The 23,428-nt window shown below is 42.0% G+C and overlaps 15 protein-coding genes across 15 annotated transcripts; all 15 read right to left on the minus strand.

The window, feature by feature from the left end:
• Nucleotides 1-723: 723 nt before the first annotated feature.
• On the minus strand, nt 724-1,143 carry LSM04_006361 (uncharacterized protein; the record flags this gene model as incomplete). The annotated part of the gene is made up of 1 exon (XM_067332353.1): nt 724-1,143. The coding sequence occupies one exon, from the start codon at nt 1,141-1,143 to the stop codon at nt 724-726; it is 420 nt and encodes a 139-aa protein (XP_067186979.1).
• A 684-nt stretch (nt 1,144-1,827) lies between these two features.
• On the minus strand, nt 1,828-2,718 carry LSM04_006744 (protein of unknown function DUF3456; the record flags this gene model as incomplete). Its single annotated transcript, XM_067332354.1, has 1 exon — nt 1,828-2,718. One exon carries the CDS (start codon nt 2,716-2,718, stop codon nt 1,828-1,830), a length of 891 nt encoding a protein of 296 aa, XP_067186996.1.
• Nucleotides 2,719-3,139: 421 nt separating this feature from the next.
• Nucleotides 3,140-4,018, minus strand: LSM04_003586 (uncharacterized protein; the record flags this gene model as incomplete). Its single annotated transcript, XM_067332355.1, has 1 exon — nt 3,140-4,018. One exon carries the CDS (start codon nt 4,016-4,018, stop codon nt 3,140-3,142), a length of 879 nt encoding a protein of 292 aa, XP_067186849.1.
• Nucleotides 4,019-4,909: 891 nt separating this feature from the next.
• On the minus strand, nt 4,910-5,572 carry LSM04_002300 (GOLD domain; the record flags this gene model as incomplete). Its single annotated transcript, XM_067332356.1, has 1 exon — nt 4,910-5,572. One exon carries the CDS (start codon nt 5,570-5,572, stop codon nt 4,910-4,912), a length of 663 nt encoding a protein of 220 aa, XP_067186798.1.
• Nucleotides 5,573-7,639: 2,067 nt separating this feature from the next.
• On the minus strand, nt 7,640-8,290 carry LSM04_006793 (Small GTPase; the record flags this gene model as incomplete). Its single annotated transcript, XM_067332357.1, has 1 exon — nt 7,640-8,290. The coding sequence occupies one exon, from the start codon at nt 8,288-8,290 to the stop codon at nt 7,640-7,642; it is 651 nt and encodes a 216-aa protein (XP_067186997.1).
• Nucleotides 8,291-8,752: 462 nt separating this feature from the next.
• On the minus strand, nt 8,753-10,522 carry LSM04_007757 (uncharacterized protein; the record flags this gene model as incomplete). Its single annotated transcript, XM_067332358.1, has 1 exon — nt 8,753-10,522. The coding sequence occupies one exon, from the start codon at nt 10,520-10,522 to the stop codon at nt 8,753-8,755; it is 1,770 nt and encodes a 589-aa protein (XP_067187036.1).
• Nucleotides 10,523-10,802: 280 nt separating this feature from the next.
• LSM04_003429 (uncharacterized protein) lies at nt 10,803-11,464 on the minus strand (the record flags this gene model as incomplete). The annotated part of the gene is made up of 2 exons (XM_067332359.1): nt 10,803-10,946; nt 11,387-11,464. The coding sequence occupies 2 exons, from the start codon at nt 11,462-11,464 to the stop codon at nt 10,803-10,805; spliced, it is 222 nt and encodes a 73-aa protein (XP_067186836.1).
• A 128-nt stretch (nt 11,465-11,592) lies between these two features.
• Nucleotides 11,593-12,030, minus strand: LSM04_007769 (uncharacterized protein; the record flags this gene model as incomplete). Its single annotated transcript, XM_067332360.1, has 2 exons — nt 11,593-11,658; nt 11,698-12,030. 2 exons carry the CDS (start codon nt 12,028-12,030, stop codon nt 11,593-11,595), a joined length of 399 nt encoding a protein of 132 aa, XP_067187038.1.
• A 241-nt stretch (nt 12,031-12,271) lies between these two features.
• On the minus strand, nt 12,272-12,622 carry LSM04_004068 (uncharacterized protein; the record flags this gene model as incomplete). The annotated part of the gene is made up of 2 exons (XM_067332362.1): nt 12,272-12,520; nt 12,569-12,622. The coding sequence occupies 2 exons, from the start codon at nt 12,620-12,622 to the stop codon at nt 12,272-12,274; spliced, it is 303 nt and encodes a 100-aa protein (XP_067186868.1).
• A 361-nt stretch (nt 12,623-12,983) lies between these two features.
• Nucleotides 12,984-14,924, minus strand: LSM04_006410 (ABC transporter-like; the record flags this gene model as incomplete). The annotated part of the gene is made up of 1 exon (XM_067332363.1): nt 12,984-14,924. One exon carries the CDS (start codon nt 14,922-14,924, stop codon nt 12,984-12,986), a length of 1,941 nt encoding a protein of 646 aa, XP_067186980.1.
• A 390-nt stretch (nt 14,925-15,314) lies between these two features.
• Nucleotides 15,315-16,130, minus strand: LSM04_002721 (Cytidyltransferase-like domain; the record flags this gene model as incomplete). The annotated part of the gene is made up of 1 exon (XM_067332364.1): nt 15,315-16,130. The coding sequence occupies one exon, from the start codon at nt 16,128-16,130 to the stop codon at nt 15,315-15,317; it is 816 nt and encodes a 271-aa protein (XP_067186818.1).
• A 458-nt stretch (nt 16,131-16,588) lies between these two features.
• On the minus strand, nt 16,589-17,701 carry LSM04_006164 (Cytidine and deoxycytidylate deaminase domain; the record flags this gene model as incomplete). Its single annotated transcript, XM_067332365.1, has 1 exon — nt 16,589-17,701. One exon carries the CDS (start codon nt 17,699-17,701, stop codon nt 16,589-16,591), a length of 1,113 nt encoding a protein of 370 aa, XP_067186968.1.
• Nucleotides 17,702-18,039: 338 nt separating this feature from the next.
• Nucleotides 18,040-18,849, minus strand: LSM04_009341 (uncharacterized protein; the record flags this gene model as incomplete). Its single annotated transcript, XM_067332366.1, has 1 exon — nt 18,040-18,849. The coding sequence occupies one exon, from the start codon at nt 18,847-18,849 to the stop codon at nt 18,040-18,042; it is 810 nt and encodes a 269-aa protein (XP_067187109.1).
• Nucleotides 18,850-19,090: 241 nt separating this feature from the next.
• On the minus strand, nt 19,091-20,134 carry LSM04_000494 (uncharacterized protein; the record flags this gene model as incomplete). Its single annotated transcript, XM_067332367.1, has 1 exon — nt 19,091-20,134. One exon carries the CDS (start codon nt 20,132-20,134, stop codon nt 19,091-19,093), a length of 1,044 nt encoding a protein of 347 aa, XP_067186721.1.
• Nucleotides 20,135-20,699: 565 nt separating this feature from the next.
• Nucleotides 20,700-23,231, minus strand: LSM04_005520 (uncharacterized protein; the record flags this gene model as incomplete). Its single annotated transcript, XM_067332368.1, has 1 exon — nt 20,700-23,231. One exon carries the CDS (start codon nt 23,229-23,231, stop codon nt 20,700-20,702), a length of 2,532 nt encoding a protein of 843 aa, XP_067186937.1.
• Nucleotides 23,232-23,428: the final 197 nt, after the last annotated feature.

Consider the following 23,428-nt stretch of genomic DNA (forward strand, 5'->3'; position numbering starts at 1 on the left):
AGAGAAGCGTATTTTTTTGGTTGTTGTTTTTCTTTTTGGAGGGGGGAGATGGTAATGCTCAGTATCTAGAGGAATAAGAAATATTTGAACAACAAGAGAAATGAAGAGAGAAAAAGCAAAATGGTAATAACGTTTGTGTTCCCTCATTATGCTAAAGAAGAGATGAACTCAAGACGTACGGGGCAACTTTCCATACGAGTAAACACAGACGCAAAGAGAAAAATGCAAAAGATGACGATGGTAAATACGGCATTGCCAAATAACGAGGACCCCCAAAGAGATGATTCTATAGGCGTCCACTGTTGATCTACCGTTTAACCTCCATTTACAGTACAATAACACACGGACAGACACCCATATATATATATATATATATATATATATATATATATATATATACGCCGTTGGATATGAGACTGCTCCGTCCTTCTAAGTTAAACGGACGTAGGAATTGGTGTTTGGCCTCTTAATTACCTCTTTTGTTCCTCCCTTTCCTCAGAGCAACAGAAACACTCCAAAAATGAAAAAGACATAGACCGAGTGCATTTAACATTATCTATACTGTGACAAAAACATCACCAAGCTAGATATATGCCAACTTTTTTTTCTTTCTTTTTTTTCCCCCTTACTCTTTCATTTTTTTTTTTAGTTTTCGTGGGTTCCGTCTAGAGACTTCGCCCCTCATCACGTTAATGTCTGTTTTTTTCCTTACTTTTAATTTCCTCACGGAGGTGGTGAAATCAGCTTTGCCGGCCTTCGAATTACATTATCCGCCCCTTCATGTTCCTGTAGTCTCTCCTGATATGGTGGGGGTTGCCCTTGTGGTCTCTCCTGATATGGTGGGGGTTGCCCTTGTGGTCTCTCCTGATATTGTGGGGGTTGCCCTTGTGGCCTCTCCTGATATTGTGGGGGCTGCCCTTGTGGCCTCTCCTGATATGGTGGGGGTTGTCCTTGTGGCCTCTCCTGATATTGTGGGGGCTGCCCTTGTGGCCTCGGTGGTTGATGTTGTTGTTGTTGTTGCTTTCTTACTTCGTAGTCAGCAGAATCAAAGAACTGTTTTGGTTGCGGTACCTGCATCCCGCGAAGACGTGGATCCCGCTTCTTCGGCATTCTAACATCTGGAGGAACTCCCCTCTCGGACATATTCGGTATTGCTAGGATAAAAAGATATTAAAATATAAATCCCTCCTCCACAGAAACACGAGGTAATAATAACCAAACACTTAAAGGACACGTGCGAAAATAACTGTTTTTTGCACTTATTTCCTCCTTGTAATAATGACTTGTTAAGACCTATGAAGTTATTTTAATTACTATAATAGGCAAAGAAAACAGAAAAAAAAAAGAAAGAGTATCAGGACCAAACCAGAGAGGCCGTAAGAAAGAAAATAAGGAGTGACAAACCAGGAAATAAGGGGGAAAAGGATAAATCGTGAAACGGAAAAAGAAAACATATTCAGAAGAAAAATAATTTTATTCCTCTATGAATACATCAAATTCTGCCTTGAATATGCCTCTGTGCATCCATGCGTGATCGCTTGGGTGACTGTGCCTGTGCAATATATTTTAGAAAAAGTTAACGAAAGCGAACGTGGCACACACGCACACACAAGCGAACACATGCACAGAGGAAAACATTATCGCAGCCTACCCTACAATCATATATATGGGATAAAAATTGCGAAACTAGAAGATATATTCTGTCACGAAAAAAAAAGGAGGCGCACAACCCAAAAGATTACAAACTACCTATGTTCCTCCTGCGCAGACCCGCATGCAAACACACACAGCGGTGGAAGTCATCCCATGCAATAGTTATACAGATCCTTACAGTTCATCATCATCATCACCGTCGTCGGCGCCCGGATCGCCAGTCAAATCACTCATTTTGAAGAGCGGCTCTGGGTCCTCTGTGTGATTCACAGGTATGAGGGTCACCGGCTCCTCCGTCTTATTACCTTCTCGCCTGATCGCCTCCTCCCGTCGCTTGGTGAATCCCTCCTGCCACTTCTCATAGCGTTGAATGCGGCCCAACTCCGCCTGCAGACTCGCCTCGGTGCCCACACACACCGCCGTTATTGTTTCGCCAAGTGTTGCTGGTGGAGTGGCGTTCACATCCGTGCTGCCACCGCAGAGACGCCACTCCACATCGGTGAGATTCCGCTCCTCACGCACAAGTGCCACCATCTCTTCCTCTTCTTCACTCATCACCCGCGTACAGAAGGCGCGTACAGCCGTGCGGGATGTTTCCTTCAGCGCCTTAGAGTCCTGCGTGCTGTAGTACTGGGCAAAGGGAAGATCCGACTTCTCCGACTCATACACGCGGATGCGCTTATCCGTGTCCAATCGCAGCACATAGTTCTCCTCAAGTTGATCATTGCAGATCTTCTCAAGTACCTCAATTGCCCGCAACTCACTCGTCGCATACGCTTCTCGCTTGAGTTTATTACTTTCGCTGAGACGGTGTGTGGTGAGAAAACTGGCACCACCTCTGCCGTCATATTCAAGCGAGGCGTTCATACGACGTCCCAAGTACTCTGCGAAGGCAAGACAGGCAGAACAATCCAAATAGGCATATGATGGCTCATGAATGCGAAATCGGGGATCATTGGGTTGCGCTGCAAATACAGACAATACATCTCCAGTAATTAGCAAACATAAAATTAAAGGCAGAGACGAAGCTCTTATATCACAGGAACCGAAAAAGCAATGACGCATTTTTAATTCCTCCTTAAATTTACTGCTTGGATAAAGCTGTTATTCTCCTCCTATAGATTGGTTGGGTATTTGCACTTCAGCAAAAAGGATTTGTGTGTGTTTACGCGTTTACTTCACCTTTTTTTTGTTCTTCCTCTAGAAAGAAAAAAGAGAACAAAAATATAACACAGTATATAGTTTCTTCAACAGATTTTAAGAAAATTATATATAGATGATACATACAGACAAGAAATGGGGTTGATGTTGTATCCATGGTGTTTTTTTTTCTTGCTTTTTCCAAAAGAAGAAAGGAGAAGTTTACTCTTCGTTTAGCAGTATCCTCATCACCAGATCCGTCAAACCTCGCATATTACATTGTAAAAGGGCTAAGAAAAAAAAAATGGGATGTGTACATTTCTTTAACTCCCCCAGTCTCTAGGAATTATTTCTCTCCTTCTGCCGTTGCAGGGGTCTCGCTATGATTCTTCCCTTGTTCCTCATGTTCTCCCTCCTCACTGTGAACAAAGGTCCAAAAGTTTTCGTCCAGCAACTGACCCCCACGTAGTTTAGTGACGCTGGGAGCAAATTTGTTGCAGCATACCTCATACTCAGGACCAAAATCATTGTAGAAAACATTTTTTGTACTTGCCAGTGGAACATTGGTGTGATTGTGTCGTATTATCATCACTGCATCAGCCTTAACAGGTCTATCTCGCATATCCTCGCGGTAATCTGGGTTTGCAAAGTCCACCACCCACATCGCCTCTGCGCAGTTACCATCGGGGGAGAAAAATACATCCTGATACTTACCCGTTACCTTTGATGCACTATGTGGTCCCTTGTGTTCGGAAACCAGCGAAAGTGGGTCATCGCACAACTCCGGCACCGTCATGAGAAAAAACGGCTGGCCGTAGTGCACCATATCTGCCTCCTCATTTGGTGCAGCTATCATGTCGGTTGGGCCTGTGGGGGCCGGAACCAGTACGAAGCAGTTACGCAGTGTAGGCCCATCCGCAGGGGCGGTTGAACAGACAACACGCCAGCCGGTGGGTCCCATTGTGCGGTCTTCCAAATCAAGAGAGAGAAAGCCGAGTGTTGCGGCATTCTGTAACATGATGGGGGTGTAGAAGTGTAGATAGCCGTCTTCAGGCATTTTGGCGAGTTTGTATGGCGTACTGTGGTGTTTAACTTTGGCCATAATTCGCTGCGTCTCACTTGCGGCATCAACAAATCCACCATTTCGACCCTCCATGAGACGTCTGCGGTCCCGCTTATACGCCTCCTCCTCAAACCAGTTTCCCAAAAGAGCTTTTCTTGGCATTTGATATTGTATTGATTTCTTTTCTTTTTCTTTCTTTCTCTGTGTATGTTCTCTACTTGGTTGTCTATTTTTTTTTTCTTCTTTGTGTTCTGTAACTATAACTTTCAGATGATCCTCACCTTACTGAGTGAAGCTCTTTTTTTCCTTTTTTTTTTTTTGGTATGCTTGATCAGTACGAGAGTACTTCTTATTCTAAAAAAAAAAGAAACCACAAGCTAGTCAATGGTGTGCATGTGGCCGACAATACAGAATTTAAAAGAAAAACACAATAGAACCCCAGAGATAAATGCATTACTTCATTCACTCAAAAACGATAGAACAATGGGAAAAAAATATGTCTTCACTTTATATGTATATATATTTCTTTTTTTGTGTGTATGAAACTCCTCACAGGCGCTCCAAACAAATAAACGACCTCCATGTTGCAACCCCTCCTACATAAAAAGATAGTAAAGAGAGATGAAATGGAGGTCCTTCATACAGCAAAGTCATTCCTTTTCTCTTCGCGCCACTAACTGCTACCATTTGAATTTTCCCACGTTATCTTTTCTCTTGCTCATTTTATCTCAACAGTATTTTCATCCCCGTCTCATTTCCCACACCCCTTCGTTGGTTTGTGTCAGACTATATTTTTTTTTTTCTGTTGCGTAAAGAAAAACTGAACATCATGAAGAGAGGGAGTTTTGCAAAAGAGCTGAAAAACAGAGAATATGGCGTACCTTAAAAGAAAAAAAAGGAAAAATATTTTGGGTATCAAAGCACATACGCACAAAAAAGGACAAGGCCTATACATTTATACATATATATATATTCCTTGAGAACTCAAAATACCCTATCGCAGATGCACGCACACACACACACAGAAAGAAACACACATACACACCTAACTTCCTACACAATTCTTCGCTTATTGAGGATTCTCCGCAAGTACCACATATTACCTACGCCCATTAACGCAATCATAACAATCTCTATTGTCGACCATAGCACCACACGACTGTTCGCCACCTCTGTTGTGGCACGATGAACCCGCTCGCGTCCTCTGAGATACCGCTGCACCTCCTGCACCTCACGCAATCCCTGTTGAATGCGCAAAATAGACCGCTCGAGTGGATCTCTTCCACCCGCCGCGTGCTGTTCAGCGCCGCCGCCCGCGCCGCCATCCCCAACGGTGATGGAGAAGGCCACCACCTTCTCTGTGATTGTACTCATTTTGTTGGAAAAGCAGAATGTGTGTCGGCCGGCGGTGCGTGTCTTAAAGAGCACCCGCCCCTCCGGATCCCGCTGCGAGGCCCAAATGAGATCATTCTCAGGGCCAGTGATCGCAACATCAATGTCAAGTGAACCGCCAGAGACGACAAGATAGTGCAAGAACACCTTCACGCCAACAGTGGAGATGTCTTCAAAGAAACACTCCTCGTGGTTTGCCGCCACTTGCACCGCCACACCACCGTCATCTGCAGCAGCAGGTGAGAGTGCAAGAGATGCAGAGAGTAGTAATAATAATACGTGCAACAAGTAAGGCGCACGATGGCGGTAAAGAGATGTTCCCATGAACAGATGCTATTCTTTCTTATTTGGTCTTGTTAATAGTAAATGATCCTCTGTTCTCGGTTATTATTTCTTTTTTTCCTTGTTAAGATGCAGGGGCCTATAACCAATAAAATGAAGAAATAACCACCTGCACCTGTCCTCCGAGACTCTTTCCCTATTTTACCTTCAGTATATTTCTTCTTATGATGGTATCCTAGTGGCGCAGAGAGTTGAATCGCCGTAATTCCTGACCTCAGACTTTTCACAAACTATATAGTGGAAAAATCACACAAATACATACATTAACAAAGAGCAGAATAAAGAGTACAGGAGAAATAAAGACATAAAAGAAAAAACGTGACCACGCAAATAAAAAGGAGTTTCAAAGGAATTTCCTGGAGAAAAACAAGACAGAATCGTGAACAATAAACAAAAAAAAAGGAGTTAGGCACAGCAAAATCTCCACTCTGTTGTTGTTGTTGTTGTTGTTATTGCTGTTGTTGTTTTGAGTTTGTTTGCTTATTTATTCCCTTGTTGATATTTCACCATTCAATTCATTAACAGTCAGATTTCAAACTACACTTCTCTTTTTTTTCTGTTTCATTTACCTTCCTTTTCGGTCCCTTTCTTCTCCTCCTCCTCTCTTCCATTTACAGAAGAAAGAGAGAGAGAGATGTGGTTCTCATATATCTCAATGCCTCTCTCAATATAAATAATTTCGTGCAGCTAGAGGTTGGGCCATTACTTGTGCGTCAGGCGAAAGTGTAGTTTAACTAAACGGAGAATACGAACATGCAGTGCAAATGAAGCACCACCATCACGCAAAATAAAATAAAAATGGACGAAGGTAAAAATAAAAATGAAACGTAAATAGTAATAAAAAAACAAGATCTGGAATCATAGAATAGCAAAAAAAGAAAAGCAGAAAAAAAAGTATCGGTGAAAGCAAAGGAAAATATATCTTTGTGGCAGGGGGAACGTTGTGCTTCTGATCACATCTGCCAACCAACATATGTTTCCTTAATGCTATTAATAGTAGTAATAGTAATACTAATAGTAGCAGCAGTTACAAAACAACAAGAAGCATATCCCTTCTCTCTCACACACACACTTTTTCTCTTTATCAATCGTCTCGCATTCCACCCGAATTGACATGCTCATTACGCCTATTATCCACACATTTGTTTCATTTTTCTTTTGCTCTTGTATTTGCTCCCTCACGTAACCCTCAACCACACATAACTAAAATGAGAGGAGATTTGTATAAAAGCACACAAAGACACCTGCAATGAGCCAAGAGTGGAAGTAACGAAAAAAAAAACGAGCACAACCGAGAGACACAAAAATAAGAGGAATAGTGAAACATCTGAAGAGAAAAATACATACAGAGTGACTACTCCCTCAGAAAGAACAAAACAGCGAATAAAAAAAAAGAGAAAACGAGGCGAAATATTTTCCGCCTCCTCATATATTTGAAGCATAAAACACCTTGGAGACGGACGAAAGAGAGGAAATAAAAAACACACACGCAAATACAATAAAAAAAACAGGAGAAAAATAAAAGCAACGTTAAATATATATATATATATATATATATATATATATATATATATACCTTGTATAAATACTTTTTTCCTTTTCTATAGAATAAGCAAGAAGAAAAACAAAATAAAGCATTTTTTCTTTGGCTTCTCGCTTTCGCCTTCATTTTAAATTTTCTCTTTTTTTTTCTGGTTACACTTTTTTTTTGCTCTTTTATTCGTGTTTTCTCTTCATTGCATTTCATTCTTTTCATTTTTACTCTTCGACCTTACACTATCTTATGCATGCTTTGGCTTCTTTTTACACATCGTACTCTCTTCCCCCACTTCCGCACACACCAAGAAACACGATCCCCCTCTTTCCTACACCCTCACACAAACACAATATATATATCTATATATATATATATATCCCTCACTTAGTCAAATATTATTCTTTATCCGGTGCAATGTGAGTGTGTTTTATAATACATACACTTGCATAAATTTAAATAAATATATTTATTTACTCCATGCCATATGTGTATGTGTGTATATAATATACTGTCTAGCATTCACATCCACGTCCTTCGTTTGAGCCGTTGCTTCCCCGCTGTTGTTGTCTTGCCGCTGCTCCACCCACAGATGTGGTTGCCGTGCCGGGCTTACCAGACACCACCGCCGGGTCCACCACGCCGTTCTGCACATTCTCGTAAATCACTGTGGCGGTCTTTAGAAAGGCATCATCAATGTTTTGGGCGGTTTTGGCGCTTGTTTCCATGAAAAACAAATTGTTTTTCTTCGCGAAGGCCTCACCTTCTTCACGCGACACCTGCCGCTTGGCCTCTAAGTCACATTTGTTTCCAATAAGCATGATAACAATGGCGGTGTTTGCATTGGCTTTGGCGTCCTCAATCCACGTCTGCAGGTGCGTGAATGTCTCACGACGTGTTACGTCATATACGAGAAGTGCGCCACATGCTCCACGGTAGTAACTGCGTGTAATACTGCGAAAACTCTCCTGTCCAGCGGTATCCCAAATTTGAAGTTTGATGTTTTTCTGTTGAATCGTCACCACACGGGCACCGAACTCAACACCGATGGTCAAATCATGAAGTGGTTCAAAACGCTTGTCCGTAAACTGCAGGAGAATGCAGCTCTTTCCTACACCACTATCCCCGATTATGATATACTTAAACACATAGTGATGTTGTGACATACTTAAAAAAAGACAACGTGTACCTATATAAATAGATAGATACAATAAAATATACGTTCCTTGCCTAGAAAAACGATGGGAAAACGAACTATAATTTTCTTTCTTTTATCCCTCTTTGCTTTCTGTCTTTTTTTTTCCTTCTTTTTTACAATTCTGCTTTTCTTCTTTATTTCTCTCGCAAGAAGCTGATATATCGTTTCACAGTAATAATAACAAAAACTAAATCAATAAAAGAAATGTACAGTCAAAAAACAACAAAACATAGTACAGATAATGCATCAATATAACAAATTATATATATATATAAACTATATTTTCCACTGTTCCTTTAGAATTAATTCATTTTCCATTTTTCACTTGTTCCATCATAAACTGTCAGCGTTTTAGCTCCTAAATAACATAGTATGATACAAATTTTCTTCCTCAGCAATTTTCTTTTCCTTTACATAAACAGTGTTCCTCTCACATGGAAATCAAACGTCCTGCATCAAGAAACCTGAGGAGGTTCCTACTACTCTCCATGACAGCATCCAACTCTTCCTGCTGCAGTGTCGTGGTGGGTAGAAGAACCTCATCCGTCACAGAAGCCCCTACCATCACGTCTTGACTCAACCGTGCGGCCCCGTGCCCCTCTGCTGAGACGGTGCCTGAACTCACACTCTTGCCGCTTTCAACACTTCCGCGTTTCTCATTTATCTCACTCTTGCTGTCGCCATTGTTGTTTTTCTCCGTCTCTGTTGTCCCTGCGGCCATGCGGGACATAGCGGCGACAATTGTGCGCAGCAGAACGGCCAGTCGCGTCTCCGCCACGGCGCGGCCGGCGAGATCGTGTGCGTTCACCGGCCGCGGTAATTCATTGCGTGGCAACCGCAGCGACTCGCGGCGTGAAGACATTGGCGTGTGCATCGCAATAGCGTTGGCGCTTCCTGTTGTGATGGGAACCCCGGCAATTGAGGCGGCGGCGATGTCGGCGAGGGGCGGCGTTTTGGCGCCCATGAAGCGGCGCAGATGTCGACGGCGATCGGTGCAGCGTTGGGCCTTCACAACGTACGGGTTTGTCCAGAACTGCGCCACTTTTACTTCCATCGCCTCCATGCGACCCTCAAACTCGTCGCTGGTGCAAGTAGAGGAGTCGCTGCTGTCACTGCTCGGCGGAAACATGGGCGTGTGGGGACGTGTGGTGGACCCGGGCAGCGAGAGACTGCCGGCCATGCTCCCCCGATGGGTGTTACTCACCGGGCGGGACATCGTCGGACTGCGGGGGAGGACACCCTCGCGGTCGTACACAAGGGAGATTCTGGCCCCAGAGAGACCCGGGGAAGGGGAAATAGGAGATGAGGGAATCTCCAGGAGTAAAGTAGACCACATTCGACATCTCGCATCAATGGCATTGAGACGAAGTTTCATCGCTTGCAAATGTTCTTCCACCACCTTTTGTTTTTGTTCCTGTGCCGTGAGCATCTCTTTGCGCATGAGAAATTGCTCACGCCTGTTGCTCAGTTCCTCCGCGGTACCATCTTGTAACGCCTTCTGACACACCTCATACTGCTTTAAATGCTGCAACGCTGCAGAGTAACACGTAAATGCGTGTTGGGAATGCGAAGAAAGAGTATGCATCTCATTAAATATAGAAGGACTCTTTGTCTTATCTAATATAGACAACTGAACTAAGATAGCATCAGTTGCCGCTATAATTTTAGACACATTTTTAGCAAGAGTCTCCAACGAAAAGGCGAGTGAAGTAGATGTAAATTGTGTGGGTGGAGCAGGTGCATCTGTCATACGCTCCGCTAACTCAAATGCCGGTTTTACTTGCATCTCTGCTGCTCTTCGCTGCTCTGACCGCATCTCACGCAATCGCTTGAGTTTCTCATTCACCTCCTGATCTAACATGGCCTCAGGCGGACTAGTGGACTCTCCCGCTCCGCTTATTCCACTTCGCGTTTCAATTAAACTCATCCTCTCTTTCGTAATGGCTGCCTTTGTCGGTGCTCCATCTGTGCTTCCCATACCTTCGAATAGGAGAAGGTACGGAGATCCCTCATCCGTCTCCGTGATGGATGTTACTTGTCCTAACATGGTGTTAGCAAGCCGCATGGCCGCCTCCATGCGTCGCCGTCTGTGCACAAATGATTGTAATAATCCATGTTCATCCATCACCAATAGATTATCTCTATCCTGTGCGGAGCTGGGATTCGTGCTATTGGTGAGTTGAGATAGAGATGACTGCATCTTATGTGTTTCTTTCTTTCGTTCTTCTCGATAGGACTACTATGATACTGTTCTTACACCGCTACTACACCTTCTTGTTCTATTTTGTTCTCCCCTTTTTTATCCGTTCCCATGAGACAGTAAAAAAGAAAAAAAAACAAGCACATAAGCACAACAGTCAGTCTAATACTCATGTATGCATACATAAATATATATATATATATATGAGAGACGCACCACAGCATACCAAAAAAGAAAAAAATAAGTAAAGTAAAAATACAAACACATATACACCTCTGTACTAGTCGCGTTTCGTCTCACGAAGATATGCCGCCTCCTGTAATTTCGCCTCTTTAACGTTTTCGACAATTGTACGAAGATGCTGCGTGGAGCGGCGGTTCCATACTGTCAAGAACAGAATAATGAAGGCACCACCACCGTATATCTTACCAGGGGTCATACGCATGGTCATTGTCACTTCACTTCTATTTTTTTTTTTTTTGTATGTGTGGCTTTATGAATATATGTGTATATAAGATGTCTTTGTTTTTATTTTATTTTATTTTACCTTCTGCTCCTTTTATGTTTTCTAATTACGGGAGCTATCGTCAAAATTGTTTCGTTTCTCCTTGCTGTTGTACTCTCTTAAAAAGTTCAACAAATAAAAACAAACAAATAATTATACGTAAAAGAAAGCGAGGCAAAATAATAGCGAGCAAATAGATGGAAACATAGAAGTATTCATCCATACTCAGAAAAAAGGAAAAAAAACAAATAACTCATTCTTTTTAATGGTCACTTCTCGTTTCTTATGAAATTTCACATGCTACTTGCATGACAATGGTAGTATGATAAATTGTTCTACTTGTGGTAACCTTTCCATACTGTTCTGACAAGGTTTAAGTAAAGGTGCCTCAAAGGTACAGTATAAACAAGTAAAACAAGAATAGGACCAACACACATCTGGAAGTCATCAATATCGCAGCAAGTGTTGCATCTTATATCGAATATATGTGGGAGATCAGCCGATACAGTGAAAAAAGAAAAAAATAGAGAGGAAATAGAAAACTGAAACAAAAAAACAAAAATATCTACACACTGCTGATGGATGCGTTCTGGGTGTAGAGCTGTGCTCGCAGGGTGTTGGCAATACGCGCCTGTGCCCGTGCCTATCGCGCGAGATCCTCCACCGACACCCGCTTCACCCATTCTCTTTCACGAGTATTAATCGCCGCAAAGGCATTGGAGTTAACATGTGAATGCCTATGTACATTCAAATTAGTGCGTGATTGAATGAGTGTTTGCTGTTCCGCCCGCTCCGCCGCACATGCCCGTGTGAGTTCTGCCACTTCCCGCTGCAGTCGATCACGTTTGGCAGTGGCGAATGTTAATCGTGATTGTAATGACTGTACAGATTGTAGAGATTGTATAGAAGGAGATGTCTGTAATGAGTTTAGTAGAGAGTCATGTGTGTTTATATTTCCACGCCGTTCCCGCAGTTCCTCCACTTCACTCGCCAATCGCATCATCTCCCGCGGCGTTTTCTCTCTTATTATTATTATTATTATTATTATTATTATTATTATTATTAGTGGATGATGAATGTTTCAACTCCCCCGGGCGGCATGGATTCACTGCAGTACTACTGCAGGAGGAGGAACCATTAGACGCATAATGCATATCCACACACTGCAGATCCATCAATCGAGTCCGCATACTTGAAATGCGCAGTAAAGCATCCGAAAGAGCGGATTGCCCTCGTCTTAACATTTACTCACAGTGTCGAATATCATCACTTGAGAAATGAAACTTTAAGGCATACATCGCATTATCCAAATCACGTAACCTGGATGAGACGGAAATCAACTCCGCCACTAATGCATTCACGGAGGCTAAATAATTTCTGTTAATTTCATCATCTGTGACGGCAGGAACATGGGGAATAAAAGCGTCATAACCAACAGCCGCAAAAGGTGAGAACTCCAAAAGAATACGATAAATTAAAAACACAAATCTATCCTAGAATATTAATCCTTCATCTACATTAGCCCCACTACATTCACTAACACGCAGTTGTTCCAACAATGCAGAAACGTCGTCCATCTTACCTGCAGGAATCATTTCACCAAAATAATAATAAAAAGAGTCTACCCATACCTTCAAGTACAAGGACAACCATTGACTCGAAAAAAGCATCATACAGAAAGAAACAAACCTAAAGAAAAAAAACATCAAAGAAGAGAATAGAAAAAAAGAAAAAATGGCAGAAAAAAAAAGAAACACAAAACAGTAAAAAGAATTGTTACGGGTATTTTTTTTTTTTCACCGTAATCTTTTTTTCTGAGTGTTTATAATTTTCCATGTTTTTTTTCGTTTAGTTTTTATAAAAGTGCATGATGACCGGCTCTTTTTTTTTTTTTTGTATTACTACCAGTTTTTTCTTATTATTTTTTTTGTTTTTCCTCAGCCTTTCATATTAGATTTAATCCCTCTTACAGTTTTCTTTTTTACTGTCAAATCTTATAATGTTATGTGCGATAGAGGTCATCCGTGTGTCGTGTGTGGCGACAACAATAGTTTTACGGTATGTATTGTGAAGATCCTTAAGTGTACGTAATAAATGATCCACACTCTCTCTATCAAGACCTGTTGTGGGTTCATCCAGCAGAAACAACGTGGCATCGTGTTTGGCAAACAATCGTGCCATACAAATTCGCTGCAGTTGACCGCCGCTAAATTGTGTCTTCTCAGGACTGTGAATATACACATTAAATGGATCGTGTAAAAACGCATCGCATCTACTGTGCTGCATAGCGGTATGAACATTTACACGTGCGAGTGCCATGGCCTCCCTTGACAATGTGTTTATATCCATCATGAGAATATTATCCGCCACAGTTCCCACGAGTATGGCGTGTTGTTGTTCTAATAACGCAACCTTTGCGTGTGTGTAGACGGTTCCCTGATGTGGTTGGAGTAAACCAGCGAGAAGTCGTAGACAAGTACTCTTTCCAGATCCACTTGGCCCGTAAAGAATATTTATTTTCCCAGTTTCAATGGCAATGGAAATATCTTGAATTCCATTTATTTTTTTTTTATCGTCGCAGTTCACAGGTGTCGTTTCCACGATTTCACTATTTTCAGACGCTGCGGAGTGTTTATTTGCATCGTGTGCGATATCGGGGAAAAAGGATGGAATCTCTGGATACATGTAAGTAACATTCTGCAGAAGAATAGGCCCCGTAGTCTCACAAGCAAATATGACATTAACATTATTATTACTATTACCATTTACATCACTCTTATCTTTTCCAGTAGAACTCTCCTCTAATGTGATCGTATTTGACATCAATTTTTCTCTTTTCATTGGATAAGATTTCACCTGTGTTAGTTGTTGGCGCACTAGATGGCCTACACCATACCATGATATTAATTGTTCTAACGTATAAAGACCCTCAAGAAGGGAAAGTGTTCGTTGAATGTCCTGTTGTAATTGTTGAAGTCTATTAATAAATTGATAGAGTAATAAGTAATACATGGCAATATCTACAATATCTAGTACTCCCTGTTGATGGTAAGAGTTTGTCATACCAAGGACTAATACAAAAACGAGTCCAGTAATTGCAGATGAAAACCCAGCTTGTCCATGAATGGAACTTATCACATCTGCGTTAATCATTGATAATTTTTCAAGACGTTCTTTAAGACCACTTAAAATAAGTGGTTCTGCATGAAAAACACGAATTGTTACGTTACGATGCAGTGCATTTGTAGTAAAGGCTTGAACATTAGACTCCGCCACCGTTAATTCCTTATTACGTTTGTTGTTGTGTTGACGCATTGTACGTAAAATAAGTTGTGAACCTACAAGCACGGCACTTATTGTTAGAGTTAACTTTATAGACATATTAAGAAGTACACCAAAAATAGCAACAGCCCCATATACAGAAGAAAGTACATCTGTTAACAATGCACCCGCAACATCGGCTGATGTTTTAGAGCTAGAATGAATAATTTGCGATAAAACATCAGGATTAATTGCCGATATACGATCCACGTGTGGGGTTCGTAATACAGAGATGAAAACAGTCTCTAAAATAGTGTTGTGAATCCCTTGTCCTGCACGATATGCCGTCTTATGAGCCAGGAAAGAACTTGTGTGATACAGCACCATAACAATAGCAAGAAAGATACATCGTTGTGTAAACGCAGAGGGAGTAGCGATAAATATCATTATATGATTATTGTCGTTTATGGGTACACTTTCCGCACTATTGTTAAATGTAGCCACTTCTCTGGCTATGTGTGCGATGGCGAGACTCAGGCTAGTTGAAAAGAGCATCAATAACGCAGAGAGTAACATGCTTCGCACATGCGGTCGCCAGAACTGTACAGCAAAGAAGAATACATCCCATGAAATCATGTATGATTCCTCTTTGCTTTTCTTTTCCTTTTTTGCTTTTTATTTTATTTAAGGATAAATGCTAAGAATAAAGAAGAATAAAGAAGAAGTGATCAATTAAAGAAAGAGATATACTCACAAAAGAAAAAAATAACTTATGGACTGCAGTTCTTTTCCTTCATTGATCCATTTTTTCGCCTTGTATTTAAACAAAAAAAGAAAAGATCCACGTCATCTTCAATGGGTATATATATATATATATATATTTTTTTTTTTTCTTCTCACAACAAAGAAAGGAACAACTAAAGAAAGTTAAAGGTTACAACACACACAGGTGTACATGTATATATATATATATATATATATATATATATATATATATATATACAAAAACTTCTGTACACTAAAATATCACCTCCCATCTCTCTCTCTTTCATCAATCCGTTTCCGCAGTGCTGTGGAGCTGATACGATTATCATCACCGCCAACAGCCACATATGGAATCTCAATACACTTCAACGGTGCTAATCCATTAGAGGCCCGTGCGGTGTTAATAGGCACAATGGCACCCGCAGTTTCTGCAGAAACCACCAGTGCCTCCACTGCGGGATCGCGATCTGTCCCACCACTCGCCTCAGTGATGCCAATGACATCCAACTCAATATCACGGCGGAGATTGCGCAGAAAGTGTGAAACGGCAGCACTGCGTGCTTCAAATGGCTGAATATAAGCGGCGTGGGCCTTTTTGGTTAACATCGCCTCTAACGTCACCCCCACACGTAGAGTTTTCGTTGTATAAAATAATGCCGTGGTGAGTAGCAGCTTGTGTCCGGCGTGGAGACGGTCAAATGTGCCTCCAAGTGCTACATGTGCATAGACAGGCTCAAATCCACTATTGGCCGTCATTACCGCTGATGTAAACAATGGCAGAGGTGTTGTACTATAATTAGATGTGTCATTTTGTTTTTCTGTTGCCTTTTCACATGGCGGTGTGAGTGGGATGACACTTACAAATGTCTCTGGATGGTGCTGCAGTGCGGCATCGTATAATAACTTCACATGCTGTAAAAGTGTATCGCGTCTACCATCGTCGATTTGTAGATGTATATAAAGGGGATCACTGGGTTTTCCAACAGGACCACTACCGCATAGTCTGTTTAGGTGCGTCAGTAGTGTGTTTCTATTGCTCTCTAGTCCGGCTAGAGTGCGAAGTCTTAATGGGTTCATGTGGATTTAATAATACCAAACCAATTCTTTTTTTTTTGGTTTTTTGATGTTCTTCTTCTTTTATCTGCTTATGATTTCATTTTTCTCATCACGAGAGAATTATGACGAAAAATGCAGACAATGAATGAACAAAAAAAATAAAAGGCATAATAATAATAATAATAATAATAATAATAATAATAATAATAATAATAATAATAATAATAATAATAATAATAATAATAATAATAATAATAATAATAATAATAATAATAAAGGAAAAACAACAAAAAAAAAGAAAAAAAAGGGGAAAGATATTAATGGGGAAAAAGAGAAAGAGTGTAGGTTATTTCTTACACAACAGATTTCTCTCAGAGTTATGAATTATTGTGCAAACAACCCAATAGAAACCACTTCCAACACACAAACACAACACAAAACGTAATGGTGAATATTATTTACGTTCGACATTCAGGTAATCATGGATAACGCAGAGTTTCCCAGTCTGAGAGACTATTACCACTACAATCATTCACCTCATTAGATTTTTCACAGATCCAACTTGCACTACAGCGAAAAACACGAAAGTGATGATTAAGTGAAGGAATAGCGTGAATTGTGAATATGGAGCCCAATCCACCGTGTGTGGGATTGGGAAAGCAGTAAAAAACGCGTCTTACCCTACTGTGTACTAACGCCATTGAACACATAACACACGGCTCATGACTAACGAAGAGATCTATATTGTTCGCCAAATAAGGAACCTCATCCGTATCTGAAGAATCATCACCACTACACTGGAGATGTGAAAGCTTCTTGAGTACATATGTAACTGGATGATCAAGAATAATGGCATCTTCTTTTTCTTTTCCTTCGCCTCCTCTGCTATTGCTGATATCTGAAATATATCCAGCGCATGCCACTGTATTCGATCTAAATAGTGGAGGAACCCCTTCGCTAGAAACAAGTATACGCCAGCTCTGCGAGGGATCAACTAGCACAGCTGCCAATCCAAGTACCGTGCCGCTGCGTGTACGTGCTGCTAATGGCATCACCACCTCATTGAAGACTCGACGAATATGTACAACTTCCTCTTGTGGAAATGTAGAAGCCGGTCTTGGCTTTGGGGCGGCAAATGGCCATACAGCAGACCACTTACGCCACTCCACTGGGCACCGGCGTGGAGCTCTGTCTGGTACCCAAACACTTTCAATGATAATGGGATCCGTAGCCCCAGAGACACCCTCAAACTTTTCAAGAAGACTCGTATCCACAGAAGACTCAACCCCAAGCAACAATTGCAGTGAATGATCCTCTGCTACTACAGAATTATCCGTTACAGTCTCATTTAAAGTATATAATGTGGCATTCGTTTTTTCCGCGTTGGAAATCTCATCTACGAGCAGCGGCAATGTTGTTGCCGCCGCATTTGGTGTTTTGCGAATTCGCTTCAAATGAGAAACCCGTGATGAGAATGGAAAGTATTTGTTGGCGATACCAAGAAAGGCAGCACTAGAGCTCGGTTTTGGTATGCGAATAACAACACCACGCACGAGCTGAGGGGGTGGTTCTGCGGTGACCACCTCTTCCATTACTAATAGAAAATGAAAAAAAGAATTAAGAAAGAAAAATAAATAATTATTATAATCCACAATCTAAGCTTAAAAAAATATAATAAAAACCAAAAAAACATTTGTAGGCATCCTCCAGTTACTACCAAAAGAGATATTTGATGGGGTTGTACTCAATGTATTGACGTACTTTTTTTTATATTTATTCATATTTTGATTAAACGCTGTTTTATCAAAAGTGAGAAATAGGAGTGAGGGACCACTGTGTTACTCAATAGAAAAACAAAAATAAAAACTCCTTGAATATATATATATATATATATATATATATATATATATACTTTCTGTCAGTTCTCACATCATTCAATGCGAGTTACCTCCTGTTGCCCTCGTATTACACGAAGCACTTTCAAATACTCCCCAGTGTAGCGTTCCGCAACCACATCAACAGAAACGGCATCATTCTCTTCTTTACTGTTCTCAAAAGCAGCGTGAATCACTTTAACCATATCCGGTATATCATTCTCTTTAATGGCTATAATGTAACAAACACCACTTGCAGAAAGAAACTTTGGTAAATAGGCGATAAAGCGGTCCACTACTATACGCCCCCGGGGTCCTCCACACCAGGCGGCGGTGATAAAATCACCCTGCGTCCCTGCGCCTAACAACTCCTCCATACTTGTTGGAACATAAGGTGGATTAAAGAGAATAACATCAAAGGTGCAATAAACACGCAATTCCTCATCACCAGAACTTTTCCTTTGAAATGGGGCAAACAAGTCACCCTGATGCAGTTGAAGATGCGGAACTTCATCCCCGTTGAAGTTGTGATTTACGGTTTTACTCCATGTCATGTGAGTCGCTTCAATCGCTACGGGATTAACATCCACCGCATGATACTCCACACATCCATTTTTCTTCTCCTTTTCCTCCTGCAGTCTCTCTGCAGATCCCGCTATTCCATTGAGGACGAGCATCAAATGTGAAATCACAGTGCCGGAGCCACATCCAACTTCCAGACAACGGCGTGGACGCATTGTACGCAGCCGATCCGCATCTTTGTCAAGGGCCTCCAGCAGCAGAAATGTATCGGCTTCCGGTTCATACACACAACTGCGGAAACGTGTATCTGTGAGGCAGTGAAAATAGTCTGGGGTAACCGACATTGCAGTTTATTTTGTTTTTTTCCTTTTTATCTTTCTCTAGTTATCTCTCTACGTATATATATATATATATATATATACCTGAGATTGTAAAACGATAAGAAACGCAGAAAGGGGAAGAAAGAAAGATCCCACAAAAAAAAAAAGAAAAGAGAAAAATAAACGAAGGAAATTAACCCAATGGGTATACAATTATTACTTATTCATTCACCAGGTAAAATAAAAAAAAAAACATACAAGTTCGTTAAGCAATATCAAGACCTCCACGCACAATAGGTGGAAGACGTATCTGTTGCAGTTTCTCTGCAAGCTCCTTTTCCCATTTTTCTTTAAACTGCATAACAGCTGTGTCAGAGAAAGCACGCAAAACGTCGTGCCGACTCATACCCTTGGGGACACTATGTAAATAAGTCTCTAAATTTTCCACATCTAAAACACTTTTGCCACCATCCTGCGGCTCAAGCGCGTGAAAATTCAAGACTTTTATGAGTAACTCCATAAAATCGTCAGAGCGAGTCAACTTTTCACGGAGATCATTTCCAATCACCAAAGTGCGTTGCAGGAAATTCTCTCGTGTATCATTCGCAAGGCTATGAAATAACTTTACGTTTGAAATAAATAGATTACACAGTAGAGTCCAAGGAGAGTGTGGGAGGTATGCGATAAGCAAATCGTCTTCACCAATTGGTGTATATGCACCGTAACGGTTTTCTGCCTCAACCACAATACCAAACTTCTCACAGCAATGAGCATGAAGATCACTTATTGCTGGATCAAAAAAACTTGTAATAAGTGTCGTCATCTCTTTTGGAGGTTCCATATTAAACTCCTGTGTTAAAGTAGTATCCGTGATATCACCTGTAGCCTTTGGCATGCATGATTTCACTGATTTCCTCAAGAAACATTCGCACTCATTCTGCATGGCCAACAAGAGTGCCATTTGCAAAAATCCTGAACGTGACTCTTGTCGTGAAAAAGGTCCAATGCTAAGAGCAACAAGATAAATACGTCTAACTTTGTCGCCATGCGCATTTAAGTATTTTCGCAATGGTAGCAACACATCTCTTCTTATAAATGCAATTCCCTGAATCACCTGCGAGGCCCGACGGAGGTCCCGTGTGAGTGATGAGACTAGCTGTGGAGAACTGGAGATGACTGTTGATCGATTTAAAGATGTATCCGCAACAACAGCTATAGCAGCAGAAGCAGAAGCATCTTTTAGCTTTTCCTCAGAAACTTTTCTCCGTCTTCTGGAGGGCTGCTGCCTCGCCTCAACAATTTTCCACATTTTCTTTTTATTCCTCCTAATAGCCGTAAAAGGAGAGAAACGGTAACCAATGAAGGAAACACACAGCTTCACCGAGTCGTCTTGCTTTTCCCTCCCTTCCTCTCAAGCCGTAGAATAGAAAAGAGAAACCAAAAAAAAAAAAATTTTAAATAAACACAAAACTATAGACGGAACCCCGAACGCAAAAAGAGGAACAAGAAAAAAACACGCAAAAGAAATAAGGAAAAAAAATGCCCTCATAATATAATATATTCCTGCCATATGCTGGAGAATAAAACTCAGACGTTAAAAAAAAAAGAATAACTCTACACCAATAACAACAACAAAAAAAGAAGACGACGTGAAATCCCCGCATCAAAATGGAAAAAAGGAAAGCACGCAAGATCCACCCATACAACAGTCCAAAGATAACGAAAAAAAAAGGTATCTCCTCCAATTTAACCGCAAAATCTCTCTCTCTCATATATATATATATATATATATATATATATATATTATGGCAAATAAGAAGACAAACCTAAAATCATCATATCATCGTGAGGAAATAAATATAATACCTTCCATATCAAGAATCTGCAGGAAACACACGCATCCGCAAGTGTTCAGTTGCTACAGAAAGCTGAGCAAACGTTGGTATAAAGGCACGCAGACGCGTGCCACGTTCCACTTCAAAAGAAAGCACACTCGACATCTGCTCACTATCCGCTGCTGTAGCACATGAAGGAACAATGCGTTCGTAACTTTCTACTCCACGATAATGTCTACTGTTAATGTCTTGCACAGCTGCAGCCACTGCAGCCACGGCTTCCATGTGTTCACGGAATACACCGCTTGGAAAGGAGTCCTTGAAACTTTTTCGTCCATGGCGTTGTACCTCGGATTCAAGGTGTTCTAATTGTGTACGTAATGATTCACATCCAGCAATGATAGACGTAGCAACAATACTAACGGCATCTCGTATCGCTGTTGGTGCTGATATTCCTCCTGAAGGATTAGATGATTGGAATGCACGATCAGTGAGGAGGCCCTGAAGGTGTTCTTTTTCTTTGTAAGTACGTTCAAGTTCCTCAGAGAGTCTTTGTAGGTGACGTTTTGTTACGTCACAGGTGGCACACTTAACCATCGGTTTATCGCTACCACCTGGAGCCAACTTGTTAGTGTCATCACGATTATGGTTAAGATCACCACTAAAAGCGGAAGTAGGAATAGCCGCAATAGTTTTTTGACTTCGAATCACTCGAAGCTCATTCTCTAATGAGGTATTACGTTCTCTAAGTTCCTCAATCGCTTCAAGAAGTGTCGAACCACTCTCCACTGGTGGCGTTGTCGTAGCGATCCTTGAGTGTCTTCTAGATTCAACTGTAGGCGATTTAGACTTAATACGGACCTGTATTTGAGAAGTTGATCTGCGACCTTTATTAACAGATTCGCTTCTATCTTCTGAATTTCCAATGCACTTAAGGGCCTGTTCCCGTAAACGCTGCGTTTCTTTCTTGGCCATGGATTTCATTTCCTTCTGTAGTCTCTGTAACTGCTCCTGTAACCGCTGGTTTGCCTCCTGCATGTTACTAGTCTTAATCTCCTGTTCTTTTGTAGTTTCTCGCAATGAGTCCCGTTCCTTCTCTAAATCTTTTACTTTACGAAGTAACCTTGGCACCAACTTTGAATATTCCACATTCTCCTCCTTGGCCTTTTCACTAGATGCTCTCAGAGAAAGAAGAGCGTCTTGTTTCTGTCGCAGAGCCTCCTGTGATACCTGCTGTATCTCCATCAAGTGTTTCACTTCTGCCTTCGCCGCTGACAAGGCTGCTGCAAGTTCACGATTTGTACGATCTAGTGCCGCCGCACGACTAACAAGGGCTTGCTCCCTAGAGTTCTGGGGTGTAACATTGTCTAGAGGTTTTTCTTTTTCTTCTACTGTTGCTAATGTAGAGGAAGAAGTATGCGGCACAATTGGGGTGCCATCTTGCGGTGTATAATTTGATCGAGCAGGACCCCAATCCCAATTCGGTGTGTGGGTGTTGGGTCTCTTACCTAATATCGGACGCAAACACTGTGAAGGATCTACAAACAACTCCCCACTCCACCCGTAGGGATGCTCCTTCTGTTCCTTCTGTTTCACCTGTCGTTGCTGTTGCAGTTGTGGCGTTTGTTCCTCCTGTGGTTTCTCTGCCTCCTTTAACAGTGCGGGCTGTCCCCGCTGCGTCATCTGTGTCTCGCGGCAGAGCTCTGCCATACACCGGAGCAGCCGCATCGTGCCGCGTGGGGCCGTGCGTGGGATGGGGATGCCGACGAGATGCACGCGGGCAGCGGGGGGGACGGCGTTGCGGAGCGCGGCGGTGAGTGGGCCGCGGGGGGGGAACGTTTGGCCCCCGCCGCTGCGGAGGAGGCGGTCCACCTGCTGGAGGGTCCCCGCCCCACCACCGGCCCGCCCCACCACCACCGCCCCGTACCCCGCCAGCTCCACCCGCACCACCACCACCACCGAGGAGGAAGAGAAAGAGAAGGCGGGGGGGAACTCCCGGAGGAGCCGCAGAAGAGACCCCCACCGCGATGAGGAACCCTCCCGCTCTACCACGTGGTACTGCGCCTCCCCCACCCCCCGCACCTCACGCTGCTGCAGAAGATCATACACCACTTTGCCATCAACGTGAAAGGCAACAGCAGACACCCGCGCAAAACAGCACTGCTCAGCCGCACGAAAAAGGAGCGATAGAAGATGCGCATAGAGGTCGAATGCCACCTCTAATTCCTCACCTGATGAAATTCCAACAGCCTCATCATGGGACTCATAGGCACCAGTGTTGTTGCTGCAGTTGCTGTCATAACTAGTATTCATCCTGCTACCGTTAACCTCATCCTTTTCATCATCCGGTATCACTACGATAAGGGTAGCATTACCACCCATCCGAACATGTTCCAGTAACGGGCCCACTACATGGCCAACAATGTCATGCGCAGGACTTAAGACGTGCAACAACGAAAGTGAGTGTAAACGACCACGATGCAGCACTCTTAAACCATCCTCAAAGACGGCATCAAAGAAGTCATCGTCGCGAGCCTCATGGGGAATAATGCAGAATGTATGCAGCGACATATCCGTTATTGTGCTCTTGTTCTTGCTGCTACTACCGCTGCCAATACTCGAGGAGATTCTGAATCCTCCTTTTCCTTGTATCCCGAGAAGACTTCAAACGAGACTCCCCTTCCTTTGTGTGACAAATATGTGTAAAAAGAGAAATTAGAAAAAGAAAAATATCCAAACTCAATAAATAGTAATACAAATGGAAAAGA

Source organism: Trypanosoma melophagium (genome assembly GCF_022059095.1).
Source record: "Trypanosoma melophagium isolate St. Kilda chromosome Unknown ctg6segment0, whole genome shotgun sequence".
Classification (NCBI taxonomy): Eukaryota; Euglenozoa; class Kinetoplastea; order Trypanosomatida; family Trypanosomatidae; genus Trypanosoma; species Trypanosoma melophagium.